General features: G+C 34.0%; 1 protein-coding gene across 7 annotated transcripts in view; it reads left to right on the forward strand.

Annotated features, from left to right (window-relative positions):
• Positions 1-199: 199 nt before the first annotated feature.
• The window catches only part of fry (Protein furry), a 113,464-nt gene continuing 98,626 nt past the window's right edge, over positions 200-15,037 (forward strand). For 5 of the 7 annotated variants that reach the window (XM_070112180.1, XM_070112178.1, XM_070112179.1 and 2 more), the window contains exons 1-9: positions 200-442; positions 8,194-9,743; positions 9,814-9,951; positions 11,544-11,884; positions 11,965-12,103; positions 12,163-13,299; positions 13,716-13,842; positions 13,902-14,115; positions 14,176-14,358. In XM_070112180.1, coding sequence (XP_069968281.1) covers positions 397-442; positions 8,194-9,743; positions 9,814-9,951; positions 11,544-11,884; positions 11,965-12,103; positions 12,163-13,299; positions 13,716-13,842; positions 13,902-14,115; positions 14,176-14,358 — 3,875 coding nt within the window. In that variant the 5' untranslated portion in view covers positions 200-396. The remainder of the gene's footprint in view (positions 443-8,193; positions 9,744-9,813; positions 9,952-11,543; positions 11,885-11,964; positions 12,104-12,162; positions 13,300-13,715; positions 13,843-13,901; positions 14,116-14,175; positions 14,359-15,037) is intronic. The other 2 variants (XM_070112181.1, XM_070112184.1) reach the window with 1 other exon arrangement.

Consider the following 15,037-nt stretch of genomic DNA (forward strand, 5'->3'; position numbering starts at 1 on the left):
CATAACTTTTAGGAAAGCTTTACGCTGTTTGTTCTTTCCAAATATGTTTGCATATTTGCAATACAATCAACATATATTGTATGAAATAAACCGGTTTACTTTTTGGTTTTGTTTTGCTACTCTGTTTTGTGAACAGACGTAGAGACAAAGCAATAAAGTGACAGTGCTGTGATGGTGAACTGTCAAAGTGAAAAGAAGAAAAATGGCTGCTCTGTGTGTTTGTCAATTTGAGTGGTAGAAAAAATAACTAATTTTCAGCGCAGTTCTTATTAAGTTCATAAAATAATTATAATAACAATTATATTTGCACAATTGTACGCTCATTGCTTTAGCGACTTATAGAAGATATGAACTAATTGTTTGCAAGTATAGCTGAGCAAAGGGGACAATATTAAAATGGAAGGCACTGAGATGTCTCACGAAGAAGACCGACTAGTTTCTGGTGAGTAATCCATATTTGCAAACATTTATTATAGTTTAGTATTTATTTTATCCTGAGATATTTCGTATTGAGTTTATTAAACTATTGTACGGATGTATGTAAAGAATACCAAAATGCTGGATTGCTACGGATGTACACCTGCGTGTATTGTAGTTTTGCGCTGACACCGCCCCCATTTCTATCGCAATTGCATATTTATTGACCTAAATTTCGTGATCGTCGAAAGTGCTGCAGAATCTCGGTTTCAACAAAGCATCAATTTAATTTAAGAGGGAATACATTGTATTAACGTTAAGAAATAGATGTTTACTTTACAATTCTAGTATTCCTATTAAGTTATGATACTTATACATATACAACATACATATACATATGTCAGTTACGGCGGTGCATTTCTATTTGTTACTTATGCGTAACCAATTTGGAGCAGTAAATGTTATATATGTATACCCCTTTAAAGGTAATGTTGATATGGCGAAAATCCTGGACATATTAATAAATCTGCTTCTATTTTTTACTTCAAATTCCATTTAAAAGCATTCTTATTGGACTTTTGTTTTTGCTTATCGGAATGCGTTTGTACATATGGGGAAATCGTTCGAATCGCTTAATTCAATTTAAAAAAAATTGAAATTATAAAATTAACAAATTTGAAATTAATGTTTGGCTTTGGAAATTTATTTTATGACTAGATTTATACATTATATTACAGTAATTATTAAATATCTACAACAATAAATTTTGAATTGAGTATGAATGAATACTATTGCAGTAAAGAAAATTTGTTACTTATACGCCATGAAGAACAAATGTCCTATTTTATTATTAAAGAAAATTATTATTTTCTGCATATAAACATATTAAAAATTATAATATTGTCTGCCATTTTAAGTGGAAATATTTGGTAATTCAATAATCCACATATCTAATATAGATACTCCTTACACACTACATACGAAGCAGTTCTGAGAATATATTCGTTTAAGCACTGTCAGTTCAGTGGCATTAGCCAAAACCTACTATGGGCGAGTATTTTTCTGCTACAACAATAACAGTGTCTATAGAAAATCAACACTTAATACTGCTAAATATTGACCATCATTTAAATAGTACTTCAATTGAATAACAAACGCAATTTTATTGCCTTTTCTATAATTAATTTAATATGAGAAGTTGTGCAACGCTTGCATAGGAGACAGGCCGCATGAAAAATCACTATTAAATGAATTTTTGAGCCATTCAGAGTATATACTCTTAAAGTTTATACAAATTTTTTTTTTTTTAATGTAAATACCGATACAAATTGGGTTTCTCTTGAGAATTTTTTTTTATACATCTTTCATAAAAAGCATTCATGATGCAAATAGAAGACTTATAAATATAAATTAAAACAGTGTTTCTATAAACGAAAAATGCAAAAACAATTATTATGCCAACGCCACTGAGCGCAAGCATTACACAAACAGCTGAGCATTTGTTTAGTACCCACTTATTACGTAGTTCCCATCCACGTTTTCATCTACATATACAACAGTCTGAATAGTAGCATCGGAAAATGTAGTACCGGCAATTTAATGGAATGTGCGAATGGTGTGTAAAACTATTTGTTGGAATCGAAATGCCTTTAGCGGCCACCTTACCGCACTGCATTTGACTCACAAATAGCGCCAAGATTGACTGCCTGTTGTGTTGGTGGTTGTGTTAATAACAATTCTATATAGAGTTTGCTTTTACTTTGTTTTCACTGGGTCTTCGTGTTTATTTGCGATTTTTTGCTGTTGTTGTTTAGCTGTGTGCTTTTATTTTTATACACCTCATTCTCTTGCCGTTTTGAGTGTAGTATTTGCATGTAATTGTTTTTGTTTTAGTTCGTTTTGAAATAATTTTTGGATTTCTTCGTTTATATGTGTTCTTGTTGGCTTTCATTTTTATCGTTGATGGCTTTGTATACGTATTTTTTTGTATATAAGTTGTATGCTGTTGTTAGTGTTATTGTTGTGTTTTTGTTGTTGTTATATTTTTTTTTTGTTTTTTTTATATATATTTTTTTTTTGCTTCCAAAGGTTTGCCTCTCATTTGGCTTATTTTAGCGGCAACAGTTTATGATTAGCTGCCGTCGTATTTGCATGTCGTTCGAACGGTTCCCCATATACTCGCATAAAAATTACAAATTTTTACTCAAACGAAAAATTTAATAATTCATTGTGACGAAACGTGCATAGTATATTATTATCGACGGTGCCAGCGTTTATATGTAAATATTTGTGTATATGTGTGCAATAAATGTGATTCTGATTTATTTAATTGTTTTAAGTGTTGCGAAACGGTTTTAAAAAAAATCGAATATTTATATTTGCCAGTAGTAGTGCCATGATAAATCGTTACGAATTGAAATCCTATTGCACAACCCTTGTGAAAAGTCAAGTAACTAATTTGTTGTGGTGTGAATTAAGCGGAAAAGCAAAGCGCTGAACTTAGTGCCCACGCTGACGTCCTTAAAGTTACAAAATTTCCTCAATATACTATACATATGTGTGTGTGTGTGTATGTGTATGTGTATAGCGTATCACATTTAAATATACATACTTATTTAAGCAAATGAATGCGTAAGTTCATTTGGCGCATACAAACATACACACTTACAACTACAGCTGGTTCTGCAAGTATAAATATAACCATGCATATACATATCTACAATTTTGTGGCGGAAAGTGTTTATAATTTACACTCGTTTATGCTTTGTTTTGTGTGTTCGAAAAATTCTATAACTGGTGATGATTATTTTGATTTCAGCTGCTAATAGCAGCCTGCTTGTTGTTGTTGTGGTCGGAATCGCGCACGATATTACACTGATTTACATACGCATGCACAAGTGTATATACATACATACATATACATATATATATATAGTATATTAATGTGTTTGTCGGCAATTCGCCTATCGAACATTTGATTGCTGCGAGCTTGTGGCATTTGGACATCAGCGCGGGTGTTTCGGCGGCGTTTAGTGGAACGCGTCACATTTTTGTCATTTGCTGAGCTCATAATATGATTTTTTTTTGAAATATTTTGTATTGTTTTTTTTTTTGTTTGCTTTTGTATTTTTTTTTTGTATTACTCTTTTGTATTGTTTTTTGTTTTTGTATTTTTTTGGATTTATATACCCTGAGGCTATCGGACCACTTACTTTTTTAATTGAAATTTGGCCTACTTTATTGTCCAAGGCAAAGCTACAATCTCCGCCCATAATGTTCAGATCGGACCACTATATCATATAGCTGCTATACAAACTAAACGATTAAAAACAAGTTTTTGTATGGAAAACTTTTTTATTTGACACGATATCTCCACAAGATTTGGCATGAATTACTGTTTAAGGATATGCTACTATATTTGAATAAATTTGGAAATTCAGTTTGGACCACTGCAACATGTAGCTGCCATACAAACTGAGCGATCAATATTAAGTTCTTGTACGGCAAATTTTTTTTTTTTTTTTTTTTAATTTGTATTTTTTGTTTTTCATTTATTTTTTTTTTTGTAGCTTTTTTCATTTATTTTTTGTTTTGTAGTTTTTTCATTTATTTTTTGTTCTGTGAAAATTAATGGCACGCAGCGTAAGCTCACGTGTCGCAGCAGCGCGCATTAATTAATACATTTCTGTTTTGTTTTTGTCACACCCAGCTAATAAGAGTGTTAAAGTTTTTGTTTTTGGTTATTTTTTTTTCAATATTATATACAAATAAAGTGTTGTTGTGGATTATTGTAATCAGCTGGTGTATCAAAACGGTTGATTTAAAAATAGATATGTATACTGAACAACAGTAATGCGGTGCCAATTTATAGAAAAATACCGTTAAATTTTTGAAAAAGAAAATCCTTTATAAAAACTTCAAACAACAAAAATTTGATATTTTCATGTGTTTTTCTTAACAATTCCGCAAGAAATATAAAATCTATTATTTTCTGTGTTTTCTCACCAGTTTTAATTCTTAATCCTCACACACATATTATAAATATCTATTAATAAAGTGCTTATGTTAAACGATGTATAACTGTGAAAATTAGCTATCAGCTGCGAATAAACGCATTTGCACTCAAATCTGCGCACTTGAAGTTTAGCTGTAACATGAGTGCGTATTATTTTTGAGTGGATTCAAAATTTATTTATTTTCACTTGAGGCGTACATACATATGTGTGAATTCTAAAAGGTATGTATGTTAAGTGTGAAAAAATAAATAATATTTCTTTTGTTTACAAACGGAAAAATTATGCAGAATCATTTTATAGCGTCTGCTAGCGATTTTAAAATTTCCTAAAATTAAAAATTTTTTTAAAAATTTTCGAACGTGCTGCAAGTTAAGAAGTAAAATAATCATTAGAAACTTATTTGTAATTTATTAACTAATTTTTATAAATATTTTTTAAATAATCGGCTTAATTTTATTTATGTATGTATTTAAATTTGGTTTGAAAAAAATATTTTGAAATTTTGTTTGAAAAAAAAATTCTAATAATCCACTTCCAAGTTCGAAACATAATCAAATTTTTTCAATCTAATAGAAAAAAATATCGATCAATTTTTTTTAGTGTAAATTTTTACGTTTTTAGAAGTTAAAAAACAGCAAAATTCGAAATTTTCAAAAATTTCGTGGTTGTTGTAGCGGCAGAGTACATAATTGAAGTTATTTGGAGAAATGCTGCGAAGTTGACAGTTCTTGGCCGGCTAAAAATCTGAGTCCGTTCCGGTTACGTAGACGCGACTGTCGTGGAAACGAAAAATATATTGGTTTTGTTACATGATTATTCACATAAGTTATTTCAAGTACTGAGATTATTTTGTAATAGCTCCAATAATCTGTTCGCAAAGCAAACCGGTTAATGTAGTCGTCACATATTGATTTTGCATTGTCAATCTTGTGGCATTAGCACAACAATAACAAAAACCGTAATTAGGGAAGCAATTTGCTCCTCATCGATTTTGGTTCATATTAGCTTATATTTGTAGGTCAAAGAACCTCTTTCATTTATTTATCAAACTTATAATTGTATTATATTTTTGGTCACGTTATACAATTTCGAATGAATCAAAACTCACTCAGAGCTCAACCCTCTGCATCAATTGTCATTATGTTGCTTTATATGGCTTAAAATGTTTAGACATAAAATCCCCAATATGATTTCAGACGGGCACTTAGTGATTGCCAAATTGTTATCACAATAGCTGCAAACATACCTATAAATAGACACGAAATAATCTCACACATATCTGCTTTTGTCATTAATGTCAACTTTGGAAATATTGATGACTTGAAATCAGGGTTGTGATTTTTTTTAAATTAAAAAATTTGGCAATAAAAATTAAATTTTATTTTTATTAAATTAATAATTAAAATTTAAATCATTAATTTATTAGTAATTAAAATTTTAATAATTAAAAAATAAAAATAAAAAAAATTAAAATTGAAAATATTACTTTTTGATTTGAATGAGCTGGGAAAAGTGTTAATTTTAAAGAATTTTTTTTTAAAATTCCTAATTATATGTTAAAGATTGAAATTTTTCTTTTATATTTTTAAATTCAAAAAAAATTTTATTCCGGTTTTCAAGATTAACATTTTTTTTTAAAACCCGTGTTTGGGATTAAAAAAAATGTTTATTCCTAAATATTTATTCTGCTTTTTGGGATTAAATTTTTTTTTTGATTGTGTTTTTAAAATTAAAATTTTTTTTAAATCCGGTTTTTGGGATTACAAAAATAAAATATTTTTTTTAAACTAAAATGTTAAGTCAATTATTTTTTTTAAGGATTATTTGCAACCCTGCTTGAAATCTATCAAACCTTTGTTATACGCAGTTCATTTCACCAAGCGATTTCACGTGTTCTCGCCACCATTTCATTCTCCTTGAATATTTGTCTGTTTATTATTAACATAATAACGCGCTGTTGTGAAGAAAAAATTGATAAAATTGCGGAAACATTACACACCTTCGACTGTCCAAATGTGGCAAAATGAATCAATGGATTTTTTTCCAAACTCAATTATGGACACGCTTTTGTTTCATGCGTTGTCGTGCTTCGCACTTTTTGTTCATTGGTTTTTGCATACATATGCATGACCATACATAAATATTTATATATATACGTACTTATGTAGATACAGTTATGTGAGTAACGAGACATTTTTCTTATATATATTTGAAAAGAATTCGCAGAATGAGCAAGTTTTGGAGATTTCGACTCACAAATTTACAATAAAATAAGAAAAATTCGAAAATTGTTGCCTACAGTTAGGCGCAAAAATAAAATTGATATTGAATATTTAAAAAACATGAAAAAACGTTAAATTCAATTGCACCGAAGCTAGAATACCCTTCGTAGGTGCATTTATTATAGCATAAAATGGTATAAAAAGATCTTTATCTTGATTTTGAGCGGTCACTTTGTATGTCAGCTATATGCTATAGTAGTTCGATATCGCTGATGCCGAAAAATGAGCTGCGTTTTAGAAAGAAAAGGACGTGAGATTAGATTAGAATTTGCAGAATGAGAAAGTTAGAAAATGTTGCCTACAATTAGGCGCAAATTCAAACGCCTCGAATATAAGAGTTACATAACCTTAAGTTTAAAAAATAATAGCATAAATATTAGCTTATTGCGACTATTTTGTTCAAATTATGCTAAATATATTAAATAAAAAAAAAAATTTATTAATAAAAAAAAATGAAGTCTGAGGTAAAGTGCTTGATTGTTTCTAATTTCAAAACCTTCTAGTATTATAATATATATGTGATTTCGAGCTGAAAGCCTCTGAAGCTAGTGCTCCTTTTACTTTGTAAAATAATAATTGTATTATTATTTTTCATATAATAAATAAAAAAATAATAAATATGTGATTTACTTTCTATTCTTCATTGATAATGCTTTATCAGCAATTTTATATATTTACAGAAATATAATATTTTCGCGCATTTCTTCAAAGTCATCTGGCCTCACGTTTAATATTCATGGGTTACTCATTCACTTACTTATACATATTTATAAAAGTGTGCGAGATTAATGATGATGATTTGTAAATTTGCTTTAGATATATTACGTGCTTAAATTTGTTGTAGGATGATATTCGTATTTAACAAAATTCTGAAATAAATCTTCTTAAAATAACAAAAAGGCAATTATATATGCAATCGAAACTGTAACTCATTATTTATGCCGAGCTTTGTAGTACACAATCCGGGCGTAGTTCCTAAAATATTTGTCTTTTGAAGGTTAGGTCTAAATACCAGACATGAATTCGATTTCAGTGGAAACGATACGACCTTTTTACCCTGCTTGGTATATACTGAGCTCAAGGACTCCTTTTTTATGGAATTATTAGCTATTTATGCTATCTTTAATAAATAACTGTTTTGGCCTGTTTTGTTTCCAGACCAAAAAATCTGTCTAAATCGTTTAAAAACCAAATTTTTTAGCTTTCCAACAATTGCTTTATCGATATTTTTTATTTTATTTGCGCAACGTCGCAGCTTGATAATTACATATGACCTACCTCATAGTAGATAATGAAAGGACAACGGAAATTTTTCCAATGTTAACAAATGTTTTCATTGTTCTTGGCTTTTGGTTCTTGATTCTCAAAAAAATAGATAAGATTTCGGTTGTAATAATGATTTACTGGAATAACGCTATTTTATTTACAATTTGCCAAAGTCCAATTGCTATATATCTATTTCTTCTTCTTACTTCCAGCTACACACCAGCAAACCAGTGACAATGTAGCCTTCACGACGACAGCCCAAAGCAATGCGACTTGCAACCTAAATTCCCCGACAAATAGTCCAAACACAGCTGCTTCTAATCAAAAGCTTGCCGACGATGGTTATCAACCACAACAACAACAACAACAGCAGCAGCAACAGCAGTCAACAAACGATAGCAGTAACACACAGCAGAGCGCAAGTGGAGTTGGGAGCGCCAACAACAACAGCAACACACCAACACAACAACAACGTAATTCGACGAATTTAACGAACGAATACACATCGACACCGAAATCCTCACGCACGAGTGGTGGCGGCGGCGGCGGCAACGGCGGCAATTCACCAATAAACCTCGCCGGCAATCAGCCGAACAATGATGAGAACAACACACCAACAGCACAGCACTTCAATATCGATTGTAGTGTCATAAATGAGTCACCGTCACATGTCGGCGCAGATGTTGTCTATGTAGATAATGCGAGCAATAGTGTTATCAACAATAACAACAACAACAACAGTAACAACAGTAGTAATATAACAAATAGTAGTGTTAACAACGCATACAACCATAATAATAGCGGTAATAATAGTGGGAATGAGAGCAGTGGTGTTGTCGGACGCACACCACAAGCAGGCGCCATTATCACTTCGACACCGTCGGTGGCAGTAACGGCAACAACAACAGCGAACGTCACACTCGCCAGCACAGTATCCATTGTCATACCGCCACGCCAGGCGCTCCTACCTTGGGGCACACACTCGCGCACCTCCATTATCAACATCATTTCCTATACGCAAGCCCTAGATATGCCGTTAACGCAAGGTGGCGCAGGCGGCGCACAAATGTCCGGTGGTAATGACGCCGCCGCCATGTTGCGCCCGGGCGAAATTGTTATGCGTAATTTATTCAGCGATTTCACTGTGCAGGCGGAGAAGAAGATTGAGTTGGTGATGATGGAGAGCGCCGACAAGCATTTGTCAAAACTGCTGCAACGCGGCGAAGATCAACAATTCGATCAGCTGTTGTCGGCACTCGGTTCGGTGGCCGAACATTGTCTGCCATCGCTGTTGCATACGCTGCTGGCGTGGCACCGTCGCCAGCTGTCCGATGGTGAAATCAAAAATGATCTCAAACGCTTGGAAAAGAACACGACACCGAAACCCACCACCGATTTGGAATTTCAGCTGCAACGCCGTGAGGCTGCAGTTGAATTCATTTTTTGTCTAGCGCTAATTGAAATACTCAAACAGTTGCCCTTTCATCCGGGTCATGAGGATCTCATACGGAATATTGAGAATTTGGCATTCAAGCATTTCAAGCACAAGGAGGGTCAGCAGAATAATCCCAATGCGCACAATATTCATATGATTGCCGATTTGTATGCGGAGGTGATTGGCGTTTTGGCGCAGAGTCGTTTCTCGTCGGTGCGCAAACGTTTCATGAGCGAGCTGAAGGAGTTGCGCGCCAAAGAGGCATCCAACACGACGACGCAGTGCATTATTAGCCTGCTGATGGGTATGAAATTCTTTCGCGTTAAGGTGTGTATTGTGTTGTATATATATAGTGAAGTGTGGTATAATATTGGTAATTCTTATTGTGTTCGCGCAGATGGTGCCTATTGAGGAGTTCGAGGCTTCCTTTCAATTTATGCACGAATGTGGTCAGTATTTTCTCGAAGTTAAGGATAAGGACATCAAGCATGCGCTGGCGGGTCTGTTTGTAGAGATTCTAGTACCAGTAGCTGCGGTGAGTATAATTGAATATTAACAATTTTGTTTTATAATTTTATTTACTTAAAGTCTTCGGCCCACCTTTTTTTATGTTAATTAAGAATGCAAGAAAATTGCGCAAAAAGTACTAATATGATTTCCGCTCTGAGTCTTAAGCAATTTGAAGATTACTGCCATTAGCATTTTATATGTTTTCCATTTTGATTGTGAAATCGATTAATGATGACATTAAGGTTTGCGGGTATCTCCAAGCCTGACAGCTCACAGATTTCATTTACTATGCAATCGTCACAAAAAGTGAGGAACTTCTGTTTTTATATTTGGTTTAAGCCGATAGTCTCATTAAAAATTAGCTTCAAAACTTTATGGTTTTCATACTAGCAAAAAAAAAGCAAAGGCCGGAGATTCAATCAATCTATTCAGTTATAAATTAATTGCTTCGAGAATCTTTGACAATAAAATTTAAAATTGCTTCATGCAGACATGTTTTGACCTTGATCTTATGACAATTGCTAAAATTGTAATGCTTTTATGTCTTTGATTTCAAATTCGAAAATCTTTTGATTGCGTAAGTATTTATTTTGCCGCTTAAGAGAATAGGAATTTAATTTTTTTTTCAAGAATAGTTTCAATATCGATGTTCAAAGAACTAGGAATTTTTCAATTTTCAAGAATAAAATTAATTTCGAAAACTTTTTTGGATTTCGAAAGTACTTCTTTCGATGCTTAAGAGACTAGGATATATATCTCCTTTAAGTTTAAGGTTTAAGAGACACCTGCTGGTCTGAATTACATCTAAATCAAGTCTGAATTACATATTAACTTACAATTATTTAAATATTTTCCAGATAGTACACTAATATACCCTAGCTACTTTTGTATAATACTTTAATTCTTTATTATATCTATGTATATTGCCGATTGGCGTTTAAATAAATAAATAAATTTGTAGGAATAATTTCAATTTCGAAAATCTTTTTCGATTTCGAAAATATTTTTTCGATGCTTAGGGGCTAGAAATTCTATCTATTTTAAATTTTCAAGAATAATTTCCATTTTGTTTTGTTTTCGAAAGTATCTTTTTTAATATTCCAGAATAATTTAAATTTTGAAATTTTTATTTGCTTTCGAAAGTATTGTTTAATATTGTTTAATGCTTAAGTGACTAGGAATTCTCTTTATTTTTGTATTTTATTTTTAAGAATAACTTCCATTTCGAAAATCTTTTTTGATTTCGAAAGTAATTATTTTGACTCTTAAGGGACGAGGAATTCTATGTTTTTTTCAATTTTCAAGAACAATTAGAATTCAACGATTTTTTACACCACAAAAACTGACAACTTGACAGCATTTTACATATATTTGTATGTATTTAGAGAATTTTTTATACTACAAAAAAAAAAGCTGAAAATATTTTGTCGAAGCGAAATATAAAACTATATAATTATATAATTGTACTATTTTCGAAAAAGCACCAATTCGAACTTAAATTATTTTCCGCCCCTAAAATTTCTGAATATAATTTACAATAATTATTACATATACAACACAAAAAACTTGTTTATAACTCAGCAAATTTCTTCTCTTTAATTTTCATCCTTCTTCCAGGCTGTGAAAAATGAGGTTAATGTTCCTTGTGTGAAAAATTTCGTTGAGCTGTTGTATGTACAGACATTGGACGCTTCAACAAAATCCAAACACCGCTTAGCTTTATTTCCGTTAGTCACTTGCCTGTTATGTGTGTCGCAAAAGGCGTTCTTTCTTTCAAACTGGCATTACTTCTTGGCCATGTGCCTGAGTAATTTGAAAAATCGCGATGCAAAAATGAGCCGTGTAGCGCTAGAGTCACTTTATCGGTTATTGTGGGTCTATATGATACGCATAAAATGTGAATCGAACTCGGCAACACACTCGCGACTGCAAAGCATTGTGAATTCGCTATTTCCGAAGTAAGTACTGGTATTCAAAATATGGCAAAATATATTTGTTTGTATTTAAATATTAAACATTTTCTACACTTTTCACACAGAGGTTCCAAAGGTGTCGTGCCACGTGATACACCGCTGAATATTTTTGTGAAAATCATACAATTCATAGCGCAAGAGCGTTTGGATTTCGCAATGCGTGAAATTGTCTACGACTTACTCTGTGTAGGGCGTTCAATTAAGGCAAGTAACGGAAAGCATTAGTCAAGGCTTTTAATTTGATATTTTTCATACCCCCACAGTTGATTTTGAATCCGGAGCGCATGAGCATTGGCCTGCGCGCATTCCTTGTCGTGGCCGATTCATTGCAGCAAAAAGACGGCGAACCACCGATGCCACGCACCGTGCCCGTCTTGCCCTCCGGCAATACCTTGCGTGTGAAGAAGACCTACATCAATAAAATGCTAACAGATGACACCGCACGCAGTATTGGCATGTCGACATACTTTCCGCACGTGCGTCGCGTCTTCGTTGACATACTACGCGCACTGGACGTGCACTACGGCCGTCCATTGATGATGACGAATACACAAAATCAAAATAAAGAACCTGACGAAATGCTTTCGGGCGAACGCAAGCCACGTATCGATCTATTTCGTACTTGTGTCGCCGCTGTGCCGCGTCTCATACCCGAAACGATGACCGCGCAAGAGTTGGTGGACCTTCTGTCACGCCTCACCGTGCACATGGACGAGGAGTTGCGCATCTTGACACATCAGTCGCTGCAAACGTTGGTAATTGACTTTCCGGATTGGCGTCAGGATGTCGTGCACGGTTACACACAGTTTCTGGTGCGCGATGTCACCGACACTTATCCGCAATTGTTGGAGAATTGCACGCGCATGCTATTCGTATTTCTCAACATCTGGCGCTGCGCCATAAACGTCAATGGCAATGGCAATTCGAATACGAATGCGTTGAAAACGTCAATGACCGCCACCGGTGTAGGCGTCGCTGCCAACACAGGCATTGCTGGTGGCGCCGGCGGCGTTGGTGGTGGTGTAACAGTGGCTGGTGGCATAGCGGGTGTGACCGCTGGCAAAGACACCGCCACCAGTCAACTATCCAGCGCTAGCAATGTGAAGAGCGTGAATACGAATTCAAGTGGCGCTTCGAGCATAACTTCCAGCGGCATGTCGAGCATAACACAAACGACTGTCATCAATATCGGTGATGCTGCTAAGAAGAATGAGATACCGTTGGTGACAACACTGCATTTCGTTGAGGGTTTCGCATTGGTGCTGCTCTGCAATTATCGTCCTTTCTTGCGCAAGCTGGCGGCTATGATACTGAAAGAAGTGAAGAATCTCATGAAAGCGCTCGGCATTCCAGAGACAGAGCCACCGGTTATTGATGTGATTGATAAGTCGTGTGCACAGGTAAGTGAATTTAGTGGACTTCCGGAATGCCGGTCTATCTTCACGAAATTATCATTTAAGATGCATGGATTATCATTCAAGACAGATTTACAATCTTCGAACATATTGTTCAGATCAGACCACCATAGCATATAGCTGCCTCACAAACTGACCGATCAAAAAAGTGCTTTTCTTCAATATTCTACTAAATTAGTATTTTTAGGACCTCAAATCATTGAGCCAAGCAATAATCGTTCACTAAATAGATTTAAAAAAATTCTAAACTGGTCTAAACCCCTAATATCCCGATTTAGTTTTTTTATCACAAAAAATGTGATACAAAAATATCTACATACTCTTTTAGAACGCTTGTTATTAATACGTTTATTCTTCTAAAAAAATTTATTACAAACGAAAATTCTATTCAACACTTGCAGGTCTTAGAGAAATGCCTACCACACTTGCCACCTTCAGAGAAGACTGCTATACTCAACGCTAATGCTATAGACTTGCAATGGATTGCCGAGCGCACGAGTGGCGTATGGATGGCTGGTCTTACTGATGGTTTGTCACCATACATTTTTTTTTTTAAATACTTTATAATTCAACCAGAAATATTTTAGTCTCCCTAGACACCTCCAAGTCATCCACATCGACGCTCAATTTGTCACAGGGCAGCACAACACATCAACAACAGCAATTTGATCCCTGGTCTATGGTGCTGTTTGGTTTCCTGGAGCGTAATCGCATACTACAGCAGTGTCCCTCAGCTGTGGCGCAAGCCTGGCCCATTTGTTACTCACGCGTCACCACGCTGTACAGCGTCATCGATCCCACGTGAGTCATTTGCGTCTACAGTGAACTTTAATGTTAGTAATTTGTATGCTTATCTTGCAGACCGGTTAGTGATAATCGCGCTTCCTTGCTGCGCAGCTCAGCGCCCACCAAGAAAATGCCCACCGAAAGTCAAAAAGATCTCTATTTGAAATTGTGGCGCAATCAAGTGGCTTGCGCCATGCGTCTGGTGCCACAAATACCGAGCGTGGCGGTGCGTTGTGCCTCGCCTGATTTGAGTTTGAGGTAAATTGTTTATGTTACATTTGTGTGTGTGTGACTTAAACGTTATTTTAGCATAGTTCTAACGGACTACTCATAACATATGCAGCTGTTTGTCGTTCGCCCTTTGCGTTTTGTGAATTTTTTTTTTTACTTATATTTTTTTGGTTTTTAATTATTTTTCGTAAATAATTATTTTTCCATATACATACATATAAAAATCTATGTTTTTACTATATTTTCGGTTAGTAATACGTACAAGCAAGCCTGAAACTATTATCACCACTTCATTAATGCACGTAGATTTGTAATAGTTTTGCATGTATTTATTTTTATTGGAAAATTTGTATGCAATTGTCGTTCTATTCACAGTTTAATTATTCATATTGTACTATAATTGGCTCAGTATCTATTGTAATTGTCAGCTGTACAGGGTGGGTCATCTTTCTTGTCGGTATGTAAGATTGAATTGCTGTTTATTACAGATATAATATTTAACATTTATTTAGTCTTTACAATTACACCAATCACGTGACCGCCTCGAAACAAACAATTGCAAAATTATATATTTTTTCGAGCTTCCTGAGCAGAATAGAGTAATGCTTCAAGACTTCTGACTTCTGATAATGACTAAACATCCATTATTCCATTATTTTCCATTAATTTCCATTAATGGCTTGTTTTCTTAAAAAAATTTGGCTTT

The sequence above is a fragment of the Bactrocera oleae genome, chromosome 6 (genome assembly GCF_042242935.1).
Source record: "Bactrocera oleae isolate idBacOlea1 chromosome 6, idBacOlea1, whole genome shotgun sequence".
Classification (NCBI taxonomy): domain Eukaryota; kingdom Metazoa; phylum Arthropoda; class Insecta; order Diptera; family Tephritidae; genus Bactrocera; species Bactrocera oleae.